This window comes from Moschus berezovskii, chromosome 1 (genome assembly GCF_049115385.1).
Source record: "Moschus berezovskii isolate FMDL1 chromosome 1, NW_MosBer_1.0, whole genome shotgun sequence".
NCBI classification, from domain to species: domain Eukaryota; kingdom Metazoa; phylum Chordata; class Mammalia; order Artiodactyla; family Moschidae; genus Moschus; species Moschus berezovskii.
Window position 1 is genome coordinate 142,461,147 of NC_142460.1, and position 24,817 is coordinate 142,485,963.

The 24,817-nt window shown below is 39.2% G+C and overlaps 1 protein-coding gene across 2 annotated transcripts in view; it reads left to right on the forward strand.

Annotated features, from left to right (window-relative positions):
* The window catches only part of CP (ceruloplasmin), a 54,391-nt gene that overhangs the window by 22,642 nt on the left and 6,932 nt on the right, over positions 1 to 24,817 (forward strand). For both annotated transcript variants that reach the window (XM_088839955.1, XM_088839963.1), the window contains exons 9-18: positions 156 to 370; positions 3,508 to 3,658; positions 6,201 to 6,413; positions 7,659 to 7,866; positions 9,695 to 9,834; positions 10,990 to 11,118; positions 14,225 to 14,331; positions 15,863 to 16,079; positions 16,727 to 16,866; positions 17,932 to 18,094. In XM_088839955.1, coding sequence (XP_088696081.1) covers positions 156 to 370; positions 3,508 to 3,658; positions 6,201 to 6,413; positions 7,659 to 7,866; positions 9,695 to 9,834; positions 10,990 to 11,118; positions 14,225 to 14,331; positions 15,863 to 16,079; positions 16,727 to 16,866; positions 17,932 to 18,094 — 1,683 coding nt within the window. The remainder of the gene's footprint in view (positions 1 to 155; positions 371 to 3,507; positions 3,659 to 6,200; positions 6,414 to 7,658; positions 7,867 to 9,694; positions 9,835 to 10,989; positions 11,119 to 14,224; positions 14,332 to 15,862; positions 16,080 to 16,726; positions 16,867 to 17,931; positions 18,095 to 24,817) is intronic.

The window sequence follows — 24,817 nt, forward strand, 5'->3', positions numbered from 1 at the left end:
TTGTGACCTGACACCAGTGAACAAGTAGGATTCCAGTCTAATTTATAAAAGGAGCACAAAAGTGGGTTATCCCAGACTAAACCCAATCTACTCCATGGCTCAAATGACTGCATTAGAGAGCAAACTTAACCTCCCCCATGTGACTTTTCTTACAGGTGAGCCTCCTCCTTCAGGCTCCCATGTGGCACCCAAAGGAACATTCACCTATGAGTGGACTGTCCCCAGTGAAGTGGGACCCACTGACAAAGATCCTGTCTGCCTAGCTAAGATGTATTATTCTGCTGTGGATCCCACCAAAGATATATTTACTGGACTTATAGGGCCAATGAAAATATGCCGGAATGGAAGTTTACTTGCAAATGGGACACTGGTAAGTCCAATGAGGGAAAATGAAAATGATTTTCAAATCCCTTTGAATTATCATTATTATAAGGAAGATTCTGCAGTTTGAGGCAGTGAGGGTTCCATGTGCGTACATGCATGCTCAGTAGGTTTAGCACTGTCCGGCTCTTTATGACCGCAAGGACTGTAGCTCACCAGGCTCCTCTGTCCATGCGATTCTCCAGGCAAGAATACTGGAGTGGGTTGCCATACTCTCCAGGGTTTCTTCCCTACCCAGGGATCAAACCCACGTCTCCTTCATTGGCAGCAGATTCCACTGAGCCTCCAGGGAAGCCCAAGGGTTCCACACATAATACTTGTTACAATTTTTTCTCAGGCTTATATCTGTATTGTGTGGAGACTCTCTGACTAACAGGATTGCTTCAAAATGAGTTGGAAACAAGATTTTCCTTGGAATCCAAAGTCTTTTATGATACAATTCAACACACACATTTTAAAAAGTCACCTATTAATGATAATAAGTCAGTTAACATTCACTGAGGAAAATATTGCTTTAAATATTTTTTTATATTTGTCTGAAGGAGACTGGCATATTACTATTTAGTTATACTACTAATTCGGAGAAGGCAGTGGCAAGCCACTCCAGTACTCCTGCCTAGAAAATCCCATGGACGGAGGAGCCTGGTAGGCTGCAGTCCATGGGGTCGCTACAAGTCAGACATGACTGAGCGACTTCACTTTCCCTTTTCACTTTCACACATTGGAGAAGGAAATGGCAACCCACTCCAGTGTTCTTGCCTGGAGAATCCCAGGGACAGGGGAGCCTGGTGGGCTGCCGTCTCTGGGGTCACACAGAGTCAGACACGACTGAAGTGACTTAGCAGTAGCAGCATACTGCTAATTAACCTTCAATTATTTGTATAACATGTAAGAAATAACACTGGTCACACATCCATAAATATTTTTTAGAAATGGGAAAATGACCCTCTGATCTACAAACAGAAATAATCTAACCATTGTTTTTATCTCTAAAATAAATATTGCAATATAAATCTTTAAAAGAGAAAGATTCCTTTGAAAATGCATTCAATACAATTACCACACCTTAAAGCATTAAAAAACATACATTTTTATTTGGTTTTGCTTAAAATAAAACATTTCAGACTCTTAGTTTATGTTTAATTATATTCCATACATTATGACTTATAGTATTCTCATAGACATTACTTATTAAATTCTTAGAAATTCATTTTTGTTTCTTCTTTGATCTAAGAGTTACTTGAACCAAATATGATCTTTTACTTTTTTAACTTTTTGTCCTTTTATGAGTAATTTTCAGTTTTATTGTATTATAATTAGGAAATATGACTTGTAAACTTTTCTCTGTTTTCAGAGTTTTCTTCTCTGAAGAAACTACAGAGAAGTTTTCTCTGTAGGTCAGCATGTAAGAGATTATAGCAGCTCCCTTCTAGAATCCTGACACATCTGAAAATGTCACTTTGTTGTGCTTTGCTTAGTGTAGAGTTTTTCTATCATAATCTTTTCCCCTCAAAACTGTACTTCCTACTCCATCTTACTCTGACATTTATTGTTCTAGAGAAGTCTGATATTCATAACTTTTTAAATGGATTATTCTAGAAATTTGTCTATCTCTGAAATCCAAAATTTTTAGCAGGATATTTTTAGGTATGAGTGAGTGAGTGAGTAAAGTCGCTCAGTCATGTCCGACCCTGTGCGACCCCGTGGACTGTAGCCCACCAGGCTCCTCCGTCCATGGGATTCTCCAGACAAGAATCCTGGAGTGGGTTGCCATTTCCTTCTCCAGGGGATCTTCCCAATATTACTAATTTTGTCTTGCTTTCAGTGAAGCTTTTGAATCTGAATAGTCTTTCCCTTTTTTAGTGGTGAACATTTCCACTATTATTTTTTATTATTAGGTAATAACTTCTCTCAAATAACTACTATGTGCATATTTTTCATCTTTAAATCTTTTCTTCTGACTTATGGGAGCTTCCTTAAGACTATCTGCATCACTATTAATAATTCAGTTTTTTACAGGGTCTAACCTTCTTAGATTTTTAACATTTGATAATCATGTTTTTCATCTGCAAAAATGATCTCAGGGAAAAGATATGCCATAATCCCTCAAGTTTTCTCTTAAGGGAGTACTTGCTCTTGGGGACTCATATGCTTTGATTCCCTAGTCCAATTGCCTTCTGGTCGACTACTGAATTATTACAGATAGCATTTCCACTTCCTTATTTTTCACTAGGGACAGAGAGGGGGAGGTGAGAATGTCTAGAATGTGTGAATTCTTGCTCCAAATCACTTGCAGGCTATTTCTTCTCTTAAGATGTATCTGCTTCCACCAGCTCTGTCTTATAGGAATTCTTCAAGCTTTCATGACTATGGATAACACCTTCTCTAATTTATAGCGCAAGTACGTATCACCCCCTCCCCTTTTTAACAATTTTGAGAGGTGAGTTCAAGTGGAATGAAGAGTGTCAGAACTTTTAGGTGCAGAAAGAGGCTTAGATTATTGTGTTGAACTAAAAATTCACTATGCAGGTATCAGTCAGAGATGTGGATGGACCTAAATAGAGACTGTCATACAGAGTAATGCTAGTCAGAAAGAGAAAAACAAATATCATAAATTAGGCATATATGTATAACCTAGAAAAATGGTACAGAAGAACCTATTGGAAAAGGAGAAATAAAGACACAGATGTACAGTCATCAAAGTGGGGATGGGAGATGGGATGAACTGGGAGACAGGGATTGACATATATACATTACTATGTATAAAATAGACAACCAATGAGAACTTACTGTATAGCACAGGGAACTCTATTCAATGCTTTGTGGTGACTTAAATGGGAAGGAACTCACAAAAAGAGGGGTGATATATGTTTATGTATGGCTTATTTACTTTGCTGTTCAGCAGAAACTAACACAACATTGTAAAGCAACTATACTCCAATACAAATAAAAAAAACTCTGCTGGTCAGCAGGAGTATTTTGTGAGTTCCATTTACAAAGTGGAATGGAAACTTCAGTTCTTGTCCTTCTTTTAGCAGGTTTAGGCATAAATAGTATTGTGTATATGGAAGTGTTTCTGCTTTACTCATTCTGTCTTCACCTCATTGTTCTTATTTTGATTTTCAGAAAGATGTAGACAAGGAGTTCTATTTGTTTCCTACAGTGTTTGATGAGAATGAGAGTTTACTCCTGGATGATAATATTAAAATGTTTACAACAGCACCTGATCAGGTGGATAAGGAAAATGAAGATTTTCAGGAATCTAATAAGATGCATTGTAAGTACTGCACCATCCACCAATATCAAGCTATTTCAGCACTGCACATGTAATGCTTTTAATTAAGCTAAAATACTAATAGCTTTGCCCACTGATTGTTTTAATAAATGATTAAATACCACAGTGCTCTATAGGTAATATTGTTAATTATTTGACATATCAGTCGATTGAATCTTCAGTTCAGTTCAGTCGTTCAGTCGTGTCCAACTCTTTGCGACCCCATGAATTACAGAACGCCAGGGCTCCCTATCTATCACCAACTCCCGGAGTTTACTCAAACTCATGTCCATCAAGTCGGTGATGCCATCCAGCCATCTCATTCTCTGTCATCCCCGTCTCCTCCCACCCCAAATTCCTCCCAGCATCAGAATCTTAGTTTCACTTAATTCAAAATAATAAAACATATAATATATGCCAATTAGATCAGTTCAGTTCAGTCGCTCAGTCGTGTCTGACTCTTTGTGACCCCATGGACTGCAGCATGTGAGGCCTCCCTGTCCATCACCAACTCCCGGAGCTTACCCAAACTCATGTCCACTGAGTCAGTGATGACATCCAACCATCTCATCCTCTGTCGTCCCCTTCTCCTCCTGCCTTCAGTCTTTCCCAGCATCAGGATCTTTTCAAATGGGTCAGTTCTTTACATCAGGTGGCCAAAGTATTGGAGTTTCAGCTTCAGCATCAGTCCTTCCAATGAACACCCAGGACTGATTTCCTTTAGGATGGACTGGCTGGATCTCCTTGGAGTCCTAGGGACTCTCAAGAATCTTCTCCAACACCGCAGTTCAAAAGCATCAATTCTTTGGTGCTCAGCTTTCTTTACAGTCCAACTCACACATCCATACCTGACTACTGGAAAAACCACAGCTTTGACTAGATGGACCTTTCTTGGCAAAGGAATGTCTCTGCTTTTTAATGTGCTGTCTAGGTTGGTCATAACTTTTCTTCCAATAAGATTCATAGTCCTTAAAATGTAGTTCCTAGATCAGCTGTTTCAGCATCACACAGGACTTGTTAGAAATGCAGATTCTTGGACTCCAACCCCAACCTACTGAATCAAAAACTTTAGGTGTAGGGCTTGAAACCTGTGTTTAACAAATCCTGTTATTCTGATGTATGTTTAAATTTGAGAGTTACTGAATTAGATACTTTTCTTACCTGTGGCTTAATAAAGACAGGCTTCTTTTATGGTTTCTACTCTGAAAAAACTTCAATGATTCTCATCTTTGACTACCCATAAGAATCCCCTTAGAGTTAAAAAAAAACGCAAAAACTATTAAAACTGTTTTTTAAGTGCTCAGCACAATCTAGACAGATTTTTATTTCATTGAAACAGCATCAGATTTACTTTTTAGCTCCTAGTGTAATTTTAGTGCAGTTAGAGTTTAGAAATAGTGAGCTAATTGTTCAAAATGTCCCCACCACTAATGTACAACATGTGAAAATCATTGTAACTAGAAGAAAAAAAAGTAAATTTGTACTACAAACTGAACTCCTCCTCTTTGAACTCCTTTTCATGGTAAGTCATGTCCGACTCTTTGCGACCCCAGAGAGCCAGCCAGGCTCCTCTGTCCATGAGATTTCCCAGGCAAGAATACTGGTGTGAGTTGCCATTTCCTCCTCCAGGAGATCTTCCTAACCCAGGGATTGAATCTGTGTCTCCTATATCTGCACTGGTAGGTGGATTCTTTACTACTGTGCCACCCGGGAAGCCCAATACAAACTGACATTGTTTTCCAAATTGGATTGATAATAGTCACCCTACCCATAACAATCTTTATCTTGCATTTTGGAGGAGTCAAGAATATTATCTATTAAAAACAGCAAAGAGAGGAAACTTCCTGCACATGCTCTTCCCTGTTATTCAAGATGAATCAGAAAATTTTCCATCTAGGGCAGCAAACACATTCAGAGTCTACAGCACCTAGGAAGAACTGTTATTATTCATCCATTTGGGTGCTCACAAATATGGCCCTTGGGAGAACTGAGAAACGACTCACTGAGAAGAATAGTGAGATACTCAGGGCCCAGAACTTTAAGAACCTAGCATTCATGAGACTTCCCTGGTAGTCCAGTGGTTAAGAATCCTCCTTGCAATGCAGAGGACATGGGTCCTATGCCTGACTGCAAAACTAAGATCCCACATGCTGCAGAGCAACTAAACCCTCACACTACAACTGCTGAGCCCATGCACCTCAACTAGACAGTCCATGCGCCACAACTAGAGTCTATGCGCTGCATCGAAAGATCCTGCATGACACAATGAACAGTCTGCAACTAAGACCCGACACAGCCAAATAAATATTAAAAAACAGAAGAGCTGTGCATTCAGCTCTATGTCATCCACCCAGGGCTTATCTGGAAGTGTTGAGTTCAGCAAGAAGTTCTAGAGACATTGTTGACATGTAAAGGGGTGGGCAGGCCCAAATGGGTCTTTTAAAAATTAAATAAACCCACTTGGCTCTGGAAAGTCTGAGAGGTTGTCATGAAGCAGGACATATGATTAAACCAGTTTCAAAATATCATTTTCCAACTTTTATAGCCATGAATGGATTCATGTATGGGAATCAGCCTGGTCTCAGTATGTGCCAAGGAGATTCGGTCATGTGGTACTTGTTCAGTGCTGGAAATGAGGTCGATATACACGGGATATACTTCTCAGGAAACACTTACCTGTCAAGAGGAGAAAGGAGAGACACAGCAAACCTCTTCCCTCAAACAAGTTTGAGTCTCTTCATGCAGCCAGATACTGCAGGTGAATTCCTTTAATGTCAAGGCAAATTTCTGTTGGGTCTACTTGTGTGGTTTTGGTTCAAAATGCTGTGTTGGATGTTAGCTCATCCCTTCCCCAAGCCTCCTAACTACCCTTTCTTTCCTTGGTTACTGTCAACTAAGTATTTGCCAGGTAGGTCCATTTTCTGTTTTTGTGGTGGGGAGAGAAAGGAGTGACAAAAGTGGACTGAGGTTTCTCCCATTGGTGCTAAGTCACTTAGTCGTATCCAACTGTTTGCGACCCCATGAGCTAGAGCCCATCAGGCTCCTCTGTCCATGGGATTCTCCAGGCAAGAATGTGGGAGTGGATAGACATTCCCTTCTCCAGGGGATCTTCCCCACCCAGGGGTCAAACCGGTGTATCTTACGTCTAACCTGCATTGGCAGGTGGGTTCTTTACCACTAGCAACACCTGAGAAGCCCATTTTCACCTAGTCAAACCCTCAAGATGGTCTGCTTTTCAATTATGTGCCTTTAAAGATAGCTGGCAAATCAGACTAGAAAAGAAATGTCTCCCATAAAGGCTCTGCATCTAAACTTTGTGTCATGTCTCTGTATCCTACGTGTAGTCGTGTCCAATCTTTGCAACCCCATGGACTATAGCCTGTAAGGCTCCTCTGTCCATGGGATTTCTCAGGTAAGAATATTGGAGTGGGTTGCCATTTCCTTCTTCAGGGAATCTTCCCAGCCCAGGGTTCAAACCTGCCACTTCTGCATTGGAGAGGAAAGGCCACCACTGCACCACCTGGGAAGCCATTCTAGATGTAGTGCTGGCTTATTAGTCGTCTACAATTGAATATCCTATACTAGAACTAAAGACATGCAAATTCAGAGATACGGACAGAAGTGGCTCTGAATGAATAAAATAAAAACTAAAACAAAAGGGAATTTTACCCAAACATGAAAATATGCTAACTTGCCTCAGGTTTTATTTGGTTCATCAAATGCCACTAAAATGCAAGACAGGTCCTATGTCACCTTTTCCTTTATTAGACAAATGTAAATACAACATTTAACAAAAGAGATAAAGGTGTCTGCTTTCATGGAGCTGAAATTCTAATGCAGGGAGACAGACAATAAGCAAGAATATTAATACACACACACAAATATCAAGTGATTATAAGTACTATGAAGAAAAATAGGGCAGGGGAAGGAGCTGACGACAGATGAGGGAAAGTGGTCAAAAATACTCACAGGAGGTGACCTGCCTCTTTATTTACCATTCCAGGGACTTTTGATGTGGAATGCGTCACAACTGATCACTACACAGGTGGCATGAAACAAAAATACACTGTGAGCCAGTGCGGGCGGAGGTCTGAAGATTCATACCTCTACCTGGGAGAAAGGACCTACTACATCGCAGCAGTGGAGGTGGAATGGGATTATTCCCCAAGTAGGAAATGGGAAAAGGAGTTGCATCATTTACAGGAACAAAAGTAATTCTCTAGACTCTGACTCCCAATTATTTTTTAGCTTTTTCTTTTAGAGAAGAATTATGCTAAGTTAAGAGGCAATGAACAATTGCATTAAACAATAACAACAAAACAACAACAAAATGCTTTCTAGGGACCCTCCCTCATTCACTTCTGCTTCTCTCAACGATCTCTCAGAAAAATTTTCATTGATCTCCTTTGATTCTTTGTAGTCACTCATCTTACTGTCTTTTCTGTTAGACTGTCTTCTCATACCTGCATACTCCCGTCATTGTTTTCAAACTTAAACCAAAATTAATGCCTATATTCAGAGCTAAAATAATTTTCTTTACTAACCATTTGTTGCTTATCTTATGTTTCTTCCAAAGATTTCGTTATGAGTTTAGTAATCCGTTACTTCACATTTTTGAAACTGTTATGTATGGAAGCATATTTTAAATTCTTGAGGGCAGTAGAGCCGATATGGTCTCTGCCCTACAAGAACTTACAGGAAAATATCGTTCAAAACTACCAATAACAAGTATACTATGGAAATATAAAAATGAGTTCAGTGAATAAGTGCAAATAAAGGGTGCTTATTGGAGCTTCAGAAACAATACATTTAGAGACACATCGCCTGACTCTTCTACCTGGAGCTCTTCTATATTTTGCCAAGCACTCTCCCTTTTACCAGCTCTCATCAGGCAATAACCCTTGGGGGATATGATTTGAGAGATTGGGGTGGAAGGTGTTCAGAGCTGAGGTGTACAACATGACCGGTAACTTGTAGCTAGATGATGGCTGGCTGGCTAGTTTGACTGCCATGAGAAGTATGATTTCTTGGGGGATTTTTGTCGTTTGTTTTTATTTGGCTGCACTGGGTCTTAGTTGCGGCATGCAAGAACTTTCACTTGTGGCATGTGGGATCTAGTTCCCTGGACAGGGATTGAACCTGGGTTCCCCACATTGGAAGCATGGAGTCTTAGCCACTGGACCACCAGGGAAGTCCTATGAGTATGATTTGTGATGTAAAGGAGTAACGATTTGTGATGTAAGGGAGTAGATAGCTATTTCAGTGATTAAGGTAGAACTGTCAAAATATACAGAGTCGTTAGGAGTCAGTGAAAGCTTTAGATAAAGGGAATGGCTGGATAAAAGGGCCACTCAGTTCCTATAGTCTAAAAATACTACAGTAACCAGAGAACACTTCACTGATGAAATCTGGCCTCATAACATTTCAGAGCCATAAAGTAACCTTAGAGGCAATTTCACTGAATACCTCATTTTAGAGGTGAAGAAATGGAGACTCTAACAGGCCGTGAGTAGCTGGAGGTCATTTTAGCTGGTGACAGTCAGGGCCAGGACTCCTAGGGCTCCACTCCTGAAGTGAAGTGAAGTGAAGTCGCTCAGTCATGTCCGACTCTTTGCGACCCCATGGACAGTAGCCTACCAGGCTCCTCCGTCTGTGGGATTCTCCAGGCAAGAGTACTGGAGTGGGTTGCCGTTTCCTTCTCCAGGTGATCTTCCCAACCCAGGGATCGAAGCCGGGTCTCCTGCATTTCAGGCAGACGCTTTACCATCTGAGCCACCAGGGGCTCCACTCCTAGCCAGATGTAAAGACTAGCTAGACTTTCTATGACACCTGTTTATTGTGGGGCTTTTTTGTTTGTAATTTTACTATTGTTTTTTATTGGAGACACTTGCTTATTGTTAGTCTTATTCTTTCTTGTTCAAATGGGACAGTCATATTAAAAACTAGCATAATGAAAACTATTTTTATTCAAAATTTAAAACTCAACTTTCACCTTTCTTAAGACAAATACTAACCTTAATTGTGGGTGTGTGTTTTTAGTCTTTCAAATGCATTTTTAGATAAGGAAGAATTTTACATAGGCTCCAAGTACAAGAAAGCTGTGTATCGGCAATTCACTGACAGCACATTTCGAGTTCCTGTGGAGAGAAAAAGTGAAGAAGAACACCTGGGAATTCTAGGTACTGTCCCAGCTCCAATTTATCAGGTGTGGGTTGGTTATATGGAGCTCTGTGTGGTGAGTCAGACCAGGTCTATGGGCTTAATGTTCTTAGTTGATATATTAATGTTATTCATAAAATGAATTTTTTATTCGTTCACTTATAAAAATAAAAAAACAGAAGCTACTTAATACAATGAGAAGCCTATATTTACTAAAAATATTGCATAAGAAAATATTACTTATTTCTGTCAGAAACAATGGCATTATATCCCATTTACTAATAAAATTATATGTATTTGGTCTTTATCAAATTAATGCTTGTAGTTTTGATGAATTGCTAGAGATCACTTTCTACCGAGATTCTTAACCAAATTCTCCATTTTTCTAGTCCACCAAAAATAAATCATACCTCTTTACTTTTAAAATTAAGAAGTAAATGATTAACCTCAAGAAGAAATACACATATAAACAAGGAAATAAGGAAAAGGAAAAAAGTGTTATGGTGCACACAGCCAGGGGAAAGTTGCCTTCAATTTTTCAGGAATCACTTTAAGACTGAATTTCTAAGAACTTCTCCAACACTGGTCTTGGGAATATTCTTGAAAACTGTCAAGTGCAGGGGAAGCTACTACCAAGCCTACTGTGTTTTTACACTAACAGAATTCCCTGGGCTTTCTTATCCTCAGTCCTAGGAGTAAGACACCCAAGGAAGACTGGCATTGTTGTTGGGTCACAGAAATTTTTTGTCAGGAGAGAAGCTAAAATTGGCTAGAAGGCAGGAATGGGATGGGTACCCCACCCATCCTTTCAAAGGCAGTACTGTCCTTAATACACAGGAAAGTCTAGAAGTTCTAATGATGAGAAATGACTCCCGGCCAGGGTAGGGTTACAGCTGATGGCTATGATTAGGCCACTATCCTGCAGGAAATTTCAGGCTAAAACCTCCCCTAGGACTCTTGATTAGAGATACACCCATAGTCTCTACCTTTAGAGACAGCCATAACTAGTGTTTTTATCCTGAATCATTGGGGACCAGGTATCAATCCAAGAGTACTACTGCATGAAGCCAGAAGGGAAAAACAAAAGCAACATCCTTAATGACTTAAAAAAAATTACCTGAGTTAGAGCTTCCAATCTGATGGGTATATAAGCCAGTCTTTTTCACTTTTTCCAGGTCCACAACTTCATGCGGATGTTGGAGACAAAGTTAATATTATCTTTAAAAACATGGCCACAAGGCCCTATTCAATACATGCCCATGGGGTGAAAACAGAGAGTTCTACAGTGACTCCCACTGCACCAGGTATTCATGGTAGGGGGAGGGATATGTTTTAGTAGACTTTACAGCTTTCCACAAACAACTGCTATCCACATGAGTGCGTCTTGAGGGAGTGAGGAGGTGGCTAAGAGGGCACAAAGACAGTTGCATCTGTGTGAATATATGCACATACCAAAAGTTAAAAAATCCACAGAATTGTAAGGAAAAGAATCTGACGGTTCTGAACACATACTCAAGGTTGCATCAGCAGAGATGATCTCCGCAGGCTCACCCAGAATACATCCTGGACAGCACCTACCACGTGGCTGACTGTTTCCATGCCTCTATTCAAAGACAGGGTCCTAAGGGCAGAGGCTGCCATTTGGAACTTTAAATCCTAGTCCAATATCTGGCTTACTAAATGTCTCTTTAATTCAGAGTTAAAAACTGCAATCAATTAAATATATAAATATGCATTTTCTTTAATAAGAACTATAACTTTCTTCTATTCAATGGAAAGTTGGCTTCAAGGAAAGGACCATTTCTCGGTAAATTAGCAGTTCTCAAATTTATCAAGTGAGAAGAAATACTCTATAGAGTTGGTCTTGTCAATACAAGGAAATAGAAATAAAAAGCTCTGCCCACATGATCCTCATATTCTTCCAAGATAAACAGCAAATAAATATAGATATAATATCAAGTCGTAGAAAGTCCTATGAAAAAGATTAAGATGGATGAGAGACAGTAAATAACAAGGGTGCTATTTTAGGTGGGGGGCAGGGGGTTGGTCATGAGGTCTTCTTTGAGGAGGTGCCACTGGTAAAGACACATAAATGATGAGAAGAAATGAGTCACAGGGAGTTGGAAACGGAGAGCATTCTAGGTCCTGAGATGGAAGTAGACTTGGTGTTTCTGAGGAACAGCGTGGAGGCCAGAGGCCAGGGCAGAGTAAACAGGGGTAGAATGTGAGGAGAGGAGATCCAGGCAGGGCAGGGAGCCAGGTGCAGGAGGAGGGACGGGGACCTCAGAGGCAGTGTTTACAATGTTGTACTTCATTCTGAAATCCCACCTGAGGGTTTAGGTTGAAGAGTGATGATCTGATGAATAGTTTTTAAAGGACTGGTCTGGCTGGTATGTGAATAAGTGTAGGGGACAAGGGTAGAAATCAAGGGTTGGTTAGGGGACCATCCCAATAATTTGGGTAAAAAATTGGTAAGATTTGGACCCAGGTAGAAGCAGTTGAAGTGATTAGTTGTATTCTGGGTGTATCAGGTTGGCCAAAAATTTCATTCAGGTTTTTCTGTAATATCTTACAGAATGTCTGGCTAACCCAATATTTTAAATGTGGTGTTAAAAGGACCTGCTGAAAGAGTGGTCATTAGGGAATGTTAGGAAAGGTGGAGTCCAGGAAAGCCCAAGGCTTGAGCATTGACCATTTATGGCAGAGCAGGTTGGGGCAGGGAAGAAAGAAAAGAAAATGCTATTTTTTGGCTTATGAGAATAGGAGCTTAATGAAAAGACAATATGTTCAGGTGATGAATCAATGCTTTATATTCTCAGTGAAATGTTCTGCTTACAAAAGGGTGAGGACACAGGAGCAGGTAAAATGGAGGACTTGAGTAAAAAGGAAAAAAAGTCTGCCATATCCTCTGACATTATCCCTCATGTCCTGCTTGATTCCCTAGCAAAGGTTTGTCAGATTCCAGTTAATTAAACTCTGACTGCAGGAATATATAATGGGGAGATCTGCATAAATAGAGTGGATAGTAAGTGGCCATGGCTGCAAGTCAGGGTCTTTTGAGCAGTTGTGCAGGAAGCCCTGCAGTGACTGGCAGCAAAGATCAGGTTGGAGAGGAGCCCAGAGCAAATGGAAGAAGGTACAGATGTTGGTAAGATAGGAGGGTGGAGCAACTGGCTGTCTTTAAAGTGTGAAGGTCCAGGGTGTGGTCATGTCCTGTGTGTGACACAGTTGGAACAGAACAGTGTATGGTGTGACAGAAGGGGGCAGACAAGAGAGGTCACTGACAGGTCAGTGACCCATGAGATCAAGAGGTCTGATGACTCCTCGCCAGAAACTGTGAAATCACGGAGGATAATGGTGAGAAAAGAGAAAAAGCAGGTGAAGCTGTAGGAATTACACAAGGGCAGTCCAGAAACACAGACACAGAGAAGACGGCAGGGAAGAGGTTAGCACTCTTATTTGAGAGCTGAAAAGAAAAAAGTGTATTAGAAAAACAGAGTAAGTGGAAACTTACATTACCGTATGTAAAATAGAGAGCCAATAACGGGAATTTGCTCCTCCCTGTATGGCTCAGGAAACTCAAACAGGGGCTCTATATCAACCTAGAGGGGTGGGATGGGGAGGGAGATGGGAGGGAGGTTCAAAAGGGAGGGGATATATGTACACCTATGGCTGATGCATGTTGAGGTTTGACAGAAAGCAGCAAAATTCTGTAAAGCAATTATCCTTCAATAAGAAAATAAATAAATTTTAAAAACAGACTCCAAATGAAGGAAAGTTCTGTTGCAAAGTTCTGTTGCAAATTTTAATATTGAAATTCTCATCTCCTACCTTTGTGATGTGGCTTCTGTGTCATGGCTAGTTAATTCACAACCAACAAAGAAGATATTAAAGTGTGTCTTACAGGTGTTTTTAAAACTAAATTCTTTATTTTTCAAATTCAGACAATTTATTTAGAAAAAATTAGTTTTTAATTGTTAGTTTCATTATCCTTTAGGTCAGAGGTGTAACAATTTCCTTTTTAATATTCTTATCATTGGAGACATTGAAACTTCTGCCTATTTTCTGAGAAGCCATGAATAGTAACAGAGAGTCACAGGTCCTGGCATTGGGATGCCTGTGACCTAAGTTGTGCTTTTTGCTATTTATTAGCTTTATATCTTAGAGCAAATATCTTGTGTGTTCCTGACTTTCATCATCTTTGAAATAATGAAGGTTATTATGTTTCCTTCTAGTAAAACTAAATTCATGTAAACAATTTTGAAAACTGCTACTTTTTTAAAAATGAATTACTTTGTGACATTTCCAGTTTCTGGGTCACTTGTTTTCAAGGCTTTGATAACAATTTGAAAAACATATATCAAGCACATATCAAATGTAACCAGATACATTAACACTTGATTAATTTAGGTGAAACTCGCACTTACATATGGAAAATCCCAGAAAGATCTGGAGCTGGAATGGATGATTCTCCTTGTATTCCGTGGGTTTACTATTCAACCGTGGATCGGGTTAAGGTAAACTTTAAATCATTTGTGTTTTGTGCAGACTCCCCAAATAGACACACAATTGAAGGAAGATGAGGTTAGGGTTTTCCTGTAGTCCAATTCTATGTTAAAAATCACAGGAAAGTAAGCTGCTCTGCAATTCGTTTTGGCTTTTCTTTTTTATGGTTTAAGGTTATACATTTACAGTTATAAATGTATCAACTTTATAACTGCTGATTAAGGATACCACAGAATTAAATATTAATACAGTATCTTATTTCCCTTTTGATATGAAAATACATTAAACTCAAAGAACTGAGGTATATGATTTCAGAGTTCTATTATTACATGGTAATAAAAGTGCTGATGTCAACAGTCAATCACAGCACAGCTAAAGCTGCTGTTTGATTAAATATTTCGAAGCCAAAAAGCCCTCAACAACTAAAAATCAGAACATGTACCAAGACTCTTTTGCTGAATTAAGCCTCTAGTCCAAATCTCTCTTCTGAGTTCCAGACCTGTCTATATATACCTGCCTACTGAACATCTCTACCAGCATGTTCCATAGGCACAGAAACTCGGCTACTCTACAACAGAACTTGAGGTCTTCCTCTGGCTCTTTCTTCCTGTATTCCCAGTTGTGATAAATAGCACAAGAAACAAACCTAGTCATTTGTTCAAGCTAGAACCCTGAATATAGAATATCTAATTCTTACCCTTGGCTCACCTAAGCAATTTGCTCACCAACACAGAGCTCTGTCCATTCCTTCTTATCTGCACAGATTAAGTGCTATTAATTTTCCTCAACCTACTGCAGTGGCCTCCTGGTCTCCAGTCTTTTCGCCATCCAGGCCTTCCTTCACTCTACCACTAGGATCACTGGTTTAAAATGTAAATATACTGCCACTCCATGTTCAATTTTTCAATGGCTACTCATGACCCACAAGACAAAATCTAAAATGCCAAACAGTACACCTCAAAGGCCATTTAAGATCAAATCTGCATCACTGAAGCCCAGTCAAACCAAACTTCTTGTAGTTTAAGTCCATTACAATCTTCTCCATGTTCATTATCATTTTATGTACCTCCATCGCAGAAAGTGGGTTATTTCTTCTATTCATTATTTTCCCTACTAGATTGAGTTCCTGAAGGCAGAGGATTTGTTTCCTGTCTGGTTTTTAATGACTGGCATAGTGCCTAGGTTATGGAATAGGCAAACCAGCACTGTTCATTTGGGGTTGTGTTCAACTGCTACTCATTACTTGAGCCAATATTTGGCCTTTGCAACACATTTCTGTTACTTGCACCATCAACCACACAATCTACCTATGACTCACCCTTGTTCCAGTTTACTCCAAGTGGAAAGTTACTGACTTGACTGAACCACATTGGGCAAAGTCTACTAGTTATATCAGTCTCTGACTTAAGTTGTAGACTTACTACTTAAGTAGTACTTACTTTAAGTGCTACTTAAAATCCTGAGGTCATGGGGGATAAGTTCCCAGTTCTCTGAAATCCCAACCTGTATCACAAAGATGACCAAGTTTTTGCTTGGTTTCAGGATCTCTTTAGTGGATTAATTGGCCCACTGATTGTTTGTCGGAAGCACTACTTGAAAGTATTCAATCCCATAAAGAAACTGGAATTTTCCCTTCTGTTTCTTGTTTTTGATGAGAATGAATCTTGGTACTTAGATGACAACATCAAAACATACTCTGATCACCCTGAGAAAGTAGACAAAGCCAATGAGGAATTCATGGAAAGCAATAAAATGCATGGTATGGTACATTATTCTAAAACCTATTTTTTCACTTTTTTCTTTCAAATAAAATTACTTGGGAAACCATTGATTTTATAATAAACCACTTCTGCCACACTTGCATGTGAAAGAATTCTATTCAAAGCAAAAAGGGGGCTATATTCAAAATCATCAATCAACTTCTCTCCCAATTCCAAAGTCTCATTCCTTCTTAAACTCAAACTTAAGAAGACTTTTGGTGCTAAGTGACTAGAAAAGCAGTGTGGTGTTATTGATCTTAAAGTACCCATTTCCCTTATCTTCAGTGAAATAAGTTCTATTACCTCAAAAAGATCCCATATATTAATCTAATGAGGCTTCCCAAGTGGCACCAGTGGTAAAGAATCCGCCTGCCAATGTAGAAGACGTAAGAGACTTGGGTTTGATCCCTGGGTCATGAAGATCCCCTGGAGGAGGGCATGGCAACCCACTTCAGTATTCCTGCCTGGGGAATCCCATGGACAGAGGAGCCTGGCAGGCTATGGTCCATAGGGTTGCAAAGAGTCAGACGTGATTGAAGCAACTTAGCACAGCACAACACATTAACCTTAAAAACCTCTCTCCTGTGAAATAGCTGTTGGTTTAAAATATCCTGGAAGTCAATAAAAACGTGTATGTTTTCCCTAGCTATTAATGGAAGAATGTTTGGGAACCTGCAAGGCCTCACGATGCACGTGGGAGATGAAGTCAACTGGTATCTGATGGGAATGGGAAATGAAGTAGATTTGCACTCGGTACATTTCCATGGCCACAGCTTCCAATACCAGGTAAGGGACAACCACAGTCATTATTCTTGCTCTATTTATAAATACTTTAATGCAAATGAAGGAACTATTTCCTCAGACTTAAGAAAATTTTAAGGTTTCAAGAGACAAATTATTTTCAAAGAGTGTGGCACACAGCTATTTCAATTGGCATTCCCAACCTTTGTTACACCTTGGACTTTCCCTTGGATTTAGTTTTTACTGGCTTTTCTTGGAGTTCTGCTCACATATTTATGGGCAAGGTATTTGAATAGAATCATTAGCAGAGCGGGTAGGAATGTTCACGTAATGATGGATTAGAGAGTAGAAACAACAAGACTTTATTATAACCTTTGCCTGTTCTAAGTTCTGGCTTGTATGTAGCCTGAAATGAACAAGATCAGCAGTTTGGTGTCAAACAACTGATTGGTTCCCAGGTCTCAAGCCTACTGTGACTTCTCACGTAGAGCTGGTTTCAGCAGGAATATACAATCCTTTTGGAAATGCTTTTGTCTTACCTTTGAGTTAATGTAGAAAATTCAGAAGCTACCACAAAGCACATTACAGAACCATTTTATTACCGCTTTTTATTTTATTCCTTAGCAGACTTTCAGTTCCATCCCTGTAGAAATCCCAAGTACTCTGTCAAGACTGTACCTGAACTGCTCCCAGTCTTGGCTTCTCCACTGGCCTCCTTTCCTGCTCCCCTCACTACCCACTTAAAGTTTCAGTCGGGTCATCTAGGATAGGTTTATCAAGAGTGATATTAAGACTGAAATAAGGTCATGGCTAAATTCCTTTGTGTAACTCCAGCGCTCTGATAAAAAGACAGAACAGTCAGGTGTTACTGACTGCTGAATTTACTTTTATCACATCTTTCCTTCACATCCATTTATTGGTCCATAGTGCCAGGGTTTGGTAAAGATCACATATCTTTGTATTACACACAGAAATACGCAGGTCTCTTTCTTTTTTTAATGGATTTAGTCATTTTTCTAATATCCCTGAGATGGCCAATGAAAGATTATTTGAATGAACTCTCTCATATAATAAACATTATATACAATATTGGTCATTTTTTTAATTAAGCACAGGGGCGTTTATACTTCTGATGTATTTGACCTCTTCCCTGGGACATACCAAACCGTAGAAATGACTCCAAAAACACCTGGAATCTGGTTACTCCACTGCCATGTGACTGACCACATTCATGCTGGAATGGAAACTACTTACACCGTTCTACCAAATGAAGGTGAATATTCACTTAGTGATTCTAGAAGGCATACATCATGAATATAATTAAGATGCACAATTTTGTCTATATACTTGCTCCAGAATGAAGCATTTGTCAATTTGCTACCCTGATTTCTTCTTTCTCTACCTCCAAGCAGGATTCTTTTTTTTTTTTTTTACTGTTAAATGGTGTGGGACATCGCTTATCTTCTGATAGTTGGTACTGATACAGTACCAATAGTTCCGAGCAATACAAACGGACACCAATTTGATGCAGTGTAATCCATAGTCCTAAAACTGACATGTGTAAGAGAGTAGTTGTGATTTAACAAAAGGCACATTTAAAATTTAATGTCTTTTTAAATAGAAAACATTCACTTTTTTTTCTAGGTAGTACCTGGTACAGGAAAAAGCCCCCCACCAACCCCATATAACAGATATAATTTCAAATAGTCAATCAGGCAGAACAGAGTCTTTCTGCGCTTCTGTGGAGAGGGGAGGCATTACTGATTATTGTTTGACAATGACTCTTAGTCCATTCAGGCTAAGTTTTGTTGTAACAAAAACCGGTTAACAAAACTCAGTCCATTTTGTTGTAACAAAATACCAGACTGGGTTGCTTATACATTGCTGTTCAGTTGCCCAGTTGTGTCTGACTCTGCAATCCCATGGACTGCAGCACGCCAACCTCTCCCTGTCCCTCAGCATCTCCCAGAGTTTGCCCAAGTTCAAGTTACAAAAATTTATTTTCACCATTCTGGAGTCTGTTAACCTGAGATCAGGGTGTCAACACAGTTGTGTGAGGCTCTTTTCTGGGTTAAAGATTCACTATATCTTCAAATGGCAGAAGGGACAAGCTAGCTCTCTAAGGGCATCTTTTATAAGGGCACTATTTCCATTCACCAGGGCTCCAGTCTCATGACCTAATCACTTCCCAAAGACTTAACCTAATACTATCACCTTGGGCATTAGGCTTTCAACATATGAATGGGTAGGGGGAGGATACACAAATATTTATTCAGTTCAGTTCAGTCGCTCAGTCATGTCTGACTCTTTGCGACCCCATGGATCACAGCACGCCAGGCCTCCCTGTCCATCACCAACTGCCGGAGTTTGCTTAAACTCATGTCCATCGAGTCGGTGATGCCATCCAGCCATCTCATTCTCTGTCGTCCCCTTCTCCTCCTGCCCCTAATCCCTCCCAGCATCAGAGTCTTTTCCAGTGAGTCAGCTCTTCGCATGAGGTGGCCAAAGTATTGGAGTTTCAGCTTTAGCATCAGTCCTTCCATAGACCATAGCAATGATCCAGGAAAAAAAAAAAATCTAAATTCCCTGCTCTGCCCATCCCAGCAAGAACACTTCCTCCTATGTAAGCACATGCACACAATAAAATCACAGAAAAACGAATAGCCCTATGACGGATAAACACTAAATACCAAAGAAATGTGTTACATAAAGAGTAAATTCCTGCTACCAACAAGGCATTAATGTCCAAAATATACAAACAGTTCATACAGCTTAATATCAAAAAACCAAACAACCCAATCCAAAAAATGGGCAGAAGATCTAAATAGACATTTCTCCAAAGAAGATATACAGACAGCCAACAGGCACATGAAAAGATGCTCGATATCACTAATTATTAGAGAAATGCAAAACAAAACTATAGAGACATCACCTCATACCAGTCAGAATGGCCATCATCAAAAAAATGCACAAATAATAAACGCTGGAGAGGGTGTGGATAAAGAGGAACTATTCTACATTTTTTATGGGAATGTAAATTGGTGCAGGTGCTATGGAGAACAGTATGGAGGTTCCTTGAAAAACTAAAAATAGAGCTATCATATGACCCTGTAATTCTACTCCTGGGCATATATCCATAGAAAACCATGATCCAGAAAGTTACATGCACACACACACACACACACGGGAATATTACACACACACACACACGGGAATATTACCCAGCCATAAAAAAAGAAATAATCTGATTTAAAGCAACATGGATGGACCTAGAGATAATCATATTAATTCAGAGAAAGACAAATATCATGATATCACTTATGTGTGGATTATAAAAAAATGATACAAATGAACTTAAAAAACAGAAACAGACCCACAGACTTAGAAAACAAATTTATGGATACCAAAGGGGAAGTGAGGGGGCAGGAGATAAATTAGGAGTTTGGGATTAACATATACACAATACTATATACAAAATATGTAAACAAGGACCTATTATATAGCAGAGGTCCTATACTGTACTTAATATAAAAAACTATAATTAACACAACATTGTAAATTAAATATATTTCCATTTTAAAAGTTGAGATTAGAAAAAAGGAAAATTCCTGCTTTATGATTGCAGGCTTTGGTGTTTCCTGAGTCTTCTGATTCAGAACTGTTGTAACTGGCAACAGCAAATCCAATGAGGGGATATGATGTAGAGAAAACAACTCCTTGTACTTCCCCATCAAACTGGCATAAAAGGGAACACATAAATGAAAGAAAATATAGAAGTAAATATATTTCAAATACTAAAAATCACTGAAAGATTACTCACTGGTACAAATGAAGGTTTCTGTTCCTGTTCCTACACAAAGACCTCATAATATGAAAAACTATTTTCATTAAAACCCTTTATTACAAAGTATGGTACTGAGAGCATCAGAACACCAAAGATTCAGACAGATAGTCAACCACTGCATGTAATGCCAGTAACGGCTGAACAGGGCAGAGTCAGTGATGAGAAAGAAAACCTTTCTTAAGAAGGTTTAAAGAAAATTAGCATTCACTGTTGCAACGAAAACAATTAAATACTTAGGAATATATCTACCTAAGGAAACAAAAGACTTGTACATAGAAAACTATAAAACACTAGTGAAAGTAATCAAAGAGGACACTAATAGATGGAGAAATATACCGTGTTCGTGGATTGGAAGAATAAATATTGTAAAAATGAGTATACTACCCAAAGTAATTTATACATTCAATGCAATCCCTATCAAGCTACCAACAATATTTTTCACAGAACTAGAACAAATAATCTCACAATTTGTATGGAAATACAAAAAACCTCGAATAGCCAAAGCAATTTTGAGGAAGAAGAATGGAACTGGGGGAATTAACCTGCCAGACTTTAGGCTCTATTACAAAGCCACAGTCATCAAGACAGTATGGTACTGGCATAAAGACAGAAATATAGATCAATGGAACAAAATAGAAAGCCCAGAGATAAACCCACGCTCCTATGGACACCTTATCTTCGACAAAGGAGGCAAGAATATAAAATGGAGAAAAGACAGTCTCTTTAACAAGTGGTGCTGGGAAAACTGGTCAGCCACTTGTAAAAGAATGAAACTAGAACACTTCCTAACACCATACACCAAAATAAACTCAAAATGGATTAAAGATCTAAATGTAAGACCAGAAACTATAAAACTCCTAGAGGAGAACGTAGGCAAAACACTCTCCGACATAAATCACAGCAGGATCCTCCAAGACCCACCTCCCAGAATATTGGAAATAAAAGCAAAAATAAACAAATGGGACCTAATTAAAATCAAAAGCTTCTGCACAGCAAAGGAAACTCTAAGCAAGGTGAAAAGACAGCCTTCAGAATGGGAGAAAATAATAGCAAATGAAGCAACTGATAAAGGATTAATCTCCAAATTATACAAGCAGCTCCTGCAGCTTAATTCCAGAAAACTAAGTGACCCAATCAAAAAATGGGCCAAAGAACTAAACAGACATTTCTCCAAAGAAGACATAAAGATGGCTAACAAACACATGAAAAAATGCTCAACATCCCTCATCATCAGAGAAATGCAAATCAAAACCACAATGAGATACCATTTCACACCAGTCAGAATGGCTGCTATCCAAAAGTCTACATGCAATAAGTGCTGGAGAGGGTGTGGAGAGAAGGGAACCCTCTTACACTGTTGGTGGGAATGCAAACTAGTACAGCCACTATGGAGAACAGTGTGGAGATTCCTCAGAAAACTGGAAATAGAACTGCCATATGATCCAGCGATCGCACTCCTGGGCATACACACCGAGGAAACCAGAATTGAAAGAGACACATGTACTCCAATGTTCATTGCAGCACTGTTTATAATAGCCAGGACATGGAAGCAACCTAGATGTCCATCTGCAGATGAATGGATAAGAAAGCTTTGGTACATATACACAATGGAGTATTTCTCAGCCATCAAAAAGAATGCATTTGAATCAGTTTTAATGAGGTGGATGAAATTGGAGCCAATTATACAGAGTGAAGTAAGCCAGAAAGAAGAACATCAATACTGTATATTAACGCATATATATGGAATTTAGAAAAATGGTAACCTGAACCCTGTATAAGAGACTGCAAAAGAGACATAGGCATTTAGAACAGTCTTTGGGACTCTGTGGGAGAGGGTGAAGGTGGAATGATTGGGGAGAATGGAATTGTAGCATGTATATTATCATAAGTGACCAGTCCAGGTTCGACGCATAAATTTTCCTCTGTTCATTTCTTTGCATTTGTGCTTTTTTAATAAAAATACTTTTAACTGTAAAGAAAAAAAATTATAAAAAAAATAAATAAATAAATTTTGAAAAAAAAAAAAAGAAAATTAGCACACATGGAAACCACATGAAAGGATGACCCTGCTTAGGGAAATAATCCAGAGTGAAGGAATACCGAGGCAGGCTTTCTGGAAATTCAAGTATGCAAATGCATGATATGCAGAGAAAGCTGCTACAGCTAAATCTACACAACAAGACAAGGAAAAGATTCCTCTTGTAGGATAAGCCCAGGAGGAGACGAGGGAGGTGACTTTGCTTGGTTAAGAAAGGGGAAACTGTTTTAAAAGTCCTGCTAAAAACTGTGGAACAAACAGCAAATGTGAAGGCAAAACACGGGTTGGAAAAAGAGATTAAAGAGAAATTTGGCTTTTCAAAGACTGAAAGAAGCAATTATGAACAAAAAAGATAGTTTGAATTATTCACAGAAAAATGGGGAGCCACATTTGTCAGTCTGAATTATCTTTAAATGAAAGTCTGATAAAAAGCTTTGGCCAAGTCTACCTCGATTCTAAATCTTAGGAGAATTTCAGCCTACCATGACACAGACAAGGGAGAAAATAAAGTTATAGTGAAATTTTTCAATAATATGCACAGGGAGACAGACTATTTCCTCCACAAAGAAAAAATATCACTGGAAAAGAACTGTGGATATCCTGTCATGCTTACTGTAATGCCTCATTTCCTCTACCCAAGAAAACATAAAAAAGACCTCCCCTAATAAATACAAACAGTACTTTATTTAAACTGACACTGCCACAACAGCCAGATAACATCTTGAAGCTGTCTGAGGGGAAAAGCTTATTTAGCTTTAAGTTCTTGATACACAGGTAGAGTATATTCTGTACTTCTAGTAGATGCCAAATTCAGTTCAGTGCTCTGCTTGGCAAATATCTAACCATATACTAACTCAATAAAAAGGAATTTTTAACTTCTTTGGACACCATGTCAGACTTACAGAAAAGTTGCAAGAGCTGTACAAAAAAAAAAATCCCTGTATATTTTTAATCCAGATTCCCTAAATGTTAAGTTTGCCCAGCATCATCTTTTTTCTCATCCTTTCTCCTATCTCCCTGTCTAACCACAAAGACTACAGATACTATAAATAGATATACTCCTATTTCCTGAAAACAAGACTGTTCTTATAAACACAATATACCTACCAAAATCAGGACCCTTTTTGCATTTCATCAATTATTCTACTCCTGTTCCTCCTAGAAAAAGAAACTCCAATTCATGCGGTATGTTTGACTGACATGTTTTCTTGTCTCCTTGGTCTAGAGCAGTTCCTTGGTCTTTGTCTTTTATCACTTTGACATTTTTAAAGAATACGGGGCAGTCACTTTGTAGAATGTCCTTCAGTTTTGGTTTGTCTAAGGATTTCTCGGACTTCCCATGTGGCTCCGTGGTAAAGAACACACCCACAATGCAGGAGATGCAGGTTCAATCCCTGGGTTGGGAAGATCCCCTCGTGAAGGAAATGGCAACCCACTCTAGTATTCCTGCCTGGAGAATCCCATGGACACAGGAGCTTGGCAGGCTACAGTCCATGGGGTCGCAAAGGGTCAGGCAAGACTCAGCGACTGAACAACAAGGTTTCCTCATGATCAGATTCAGGTTATTCATTGTTTTTCTCAGCACACACGTCAAGAGACACAAGATGCTGATTTGCTCCCTTACTGATTGTGTTCATTTTGAGCATTTGATTAAGGACATGTCCGCCCAGTTTCTCTACTATAAAGTGACTATTTTTCCCTTTATAATTAATAAGGTTCTTACGGGAAGGAAAGTTAATTTTTCTTTAAATAAAGCAGTTCCAGAATGAGAGGCGGAGAAGGCAAAGGCAACCCACTCCAGTACTCTTGCCTGGAAAATCCCATGGACAGAGGAGCCTGGTAGGGTGCAGTCCATGGGGTCGCTAGGAGTCAGACACAACTGAGCAACTTCACTTTCACTTTCATGCACTGGAGAAGGAAATGACAACCCACTCCAGTGTTCTTGCCTGGAGAATCCCAGGGACGGGGGAGCCTGGTGGGCTGCCGTCTATGGGGTCACACAGAGTCGGACACGACTGAAGTGACTTAGCAGCAGCAGCAGCAGAATGAGAGGTGTGTTATATACATATAAAGAGCAGAAAAATATAAATGAATCAAGAATAATTAAACAACAT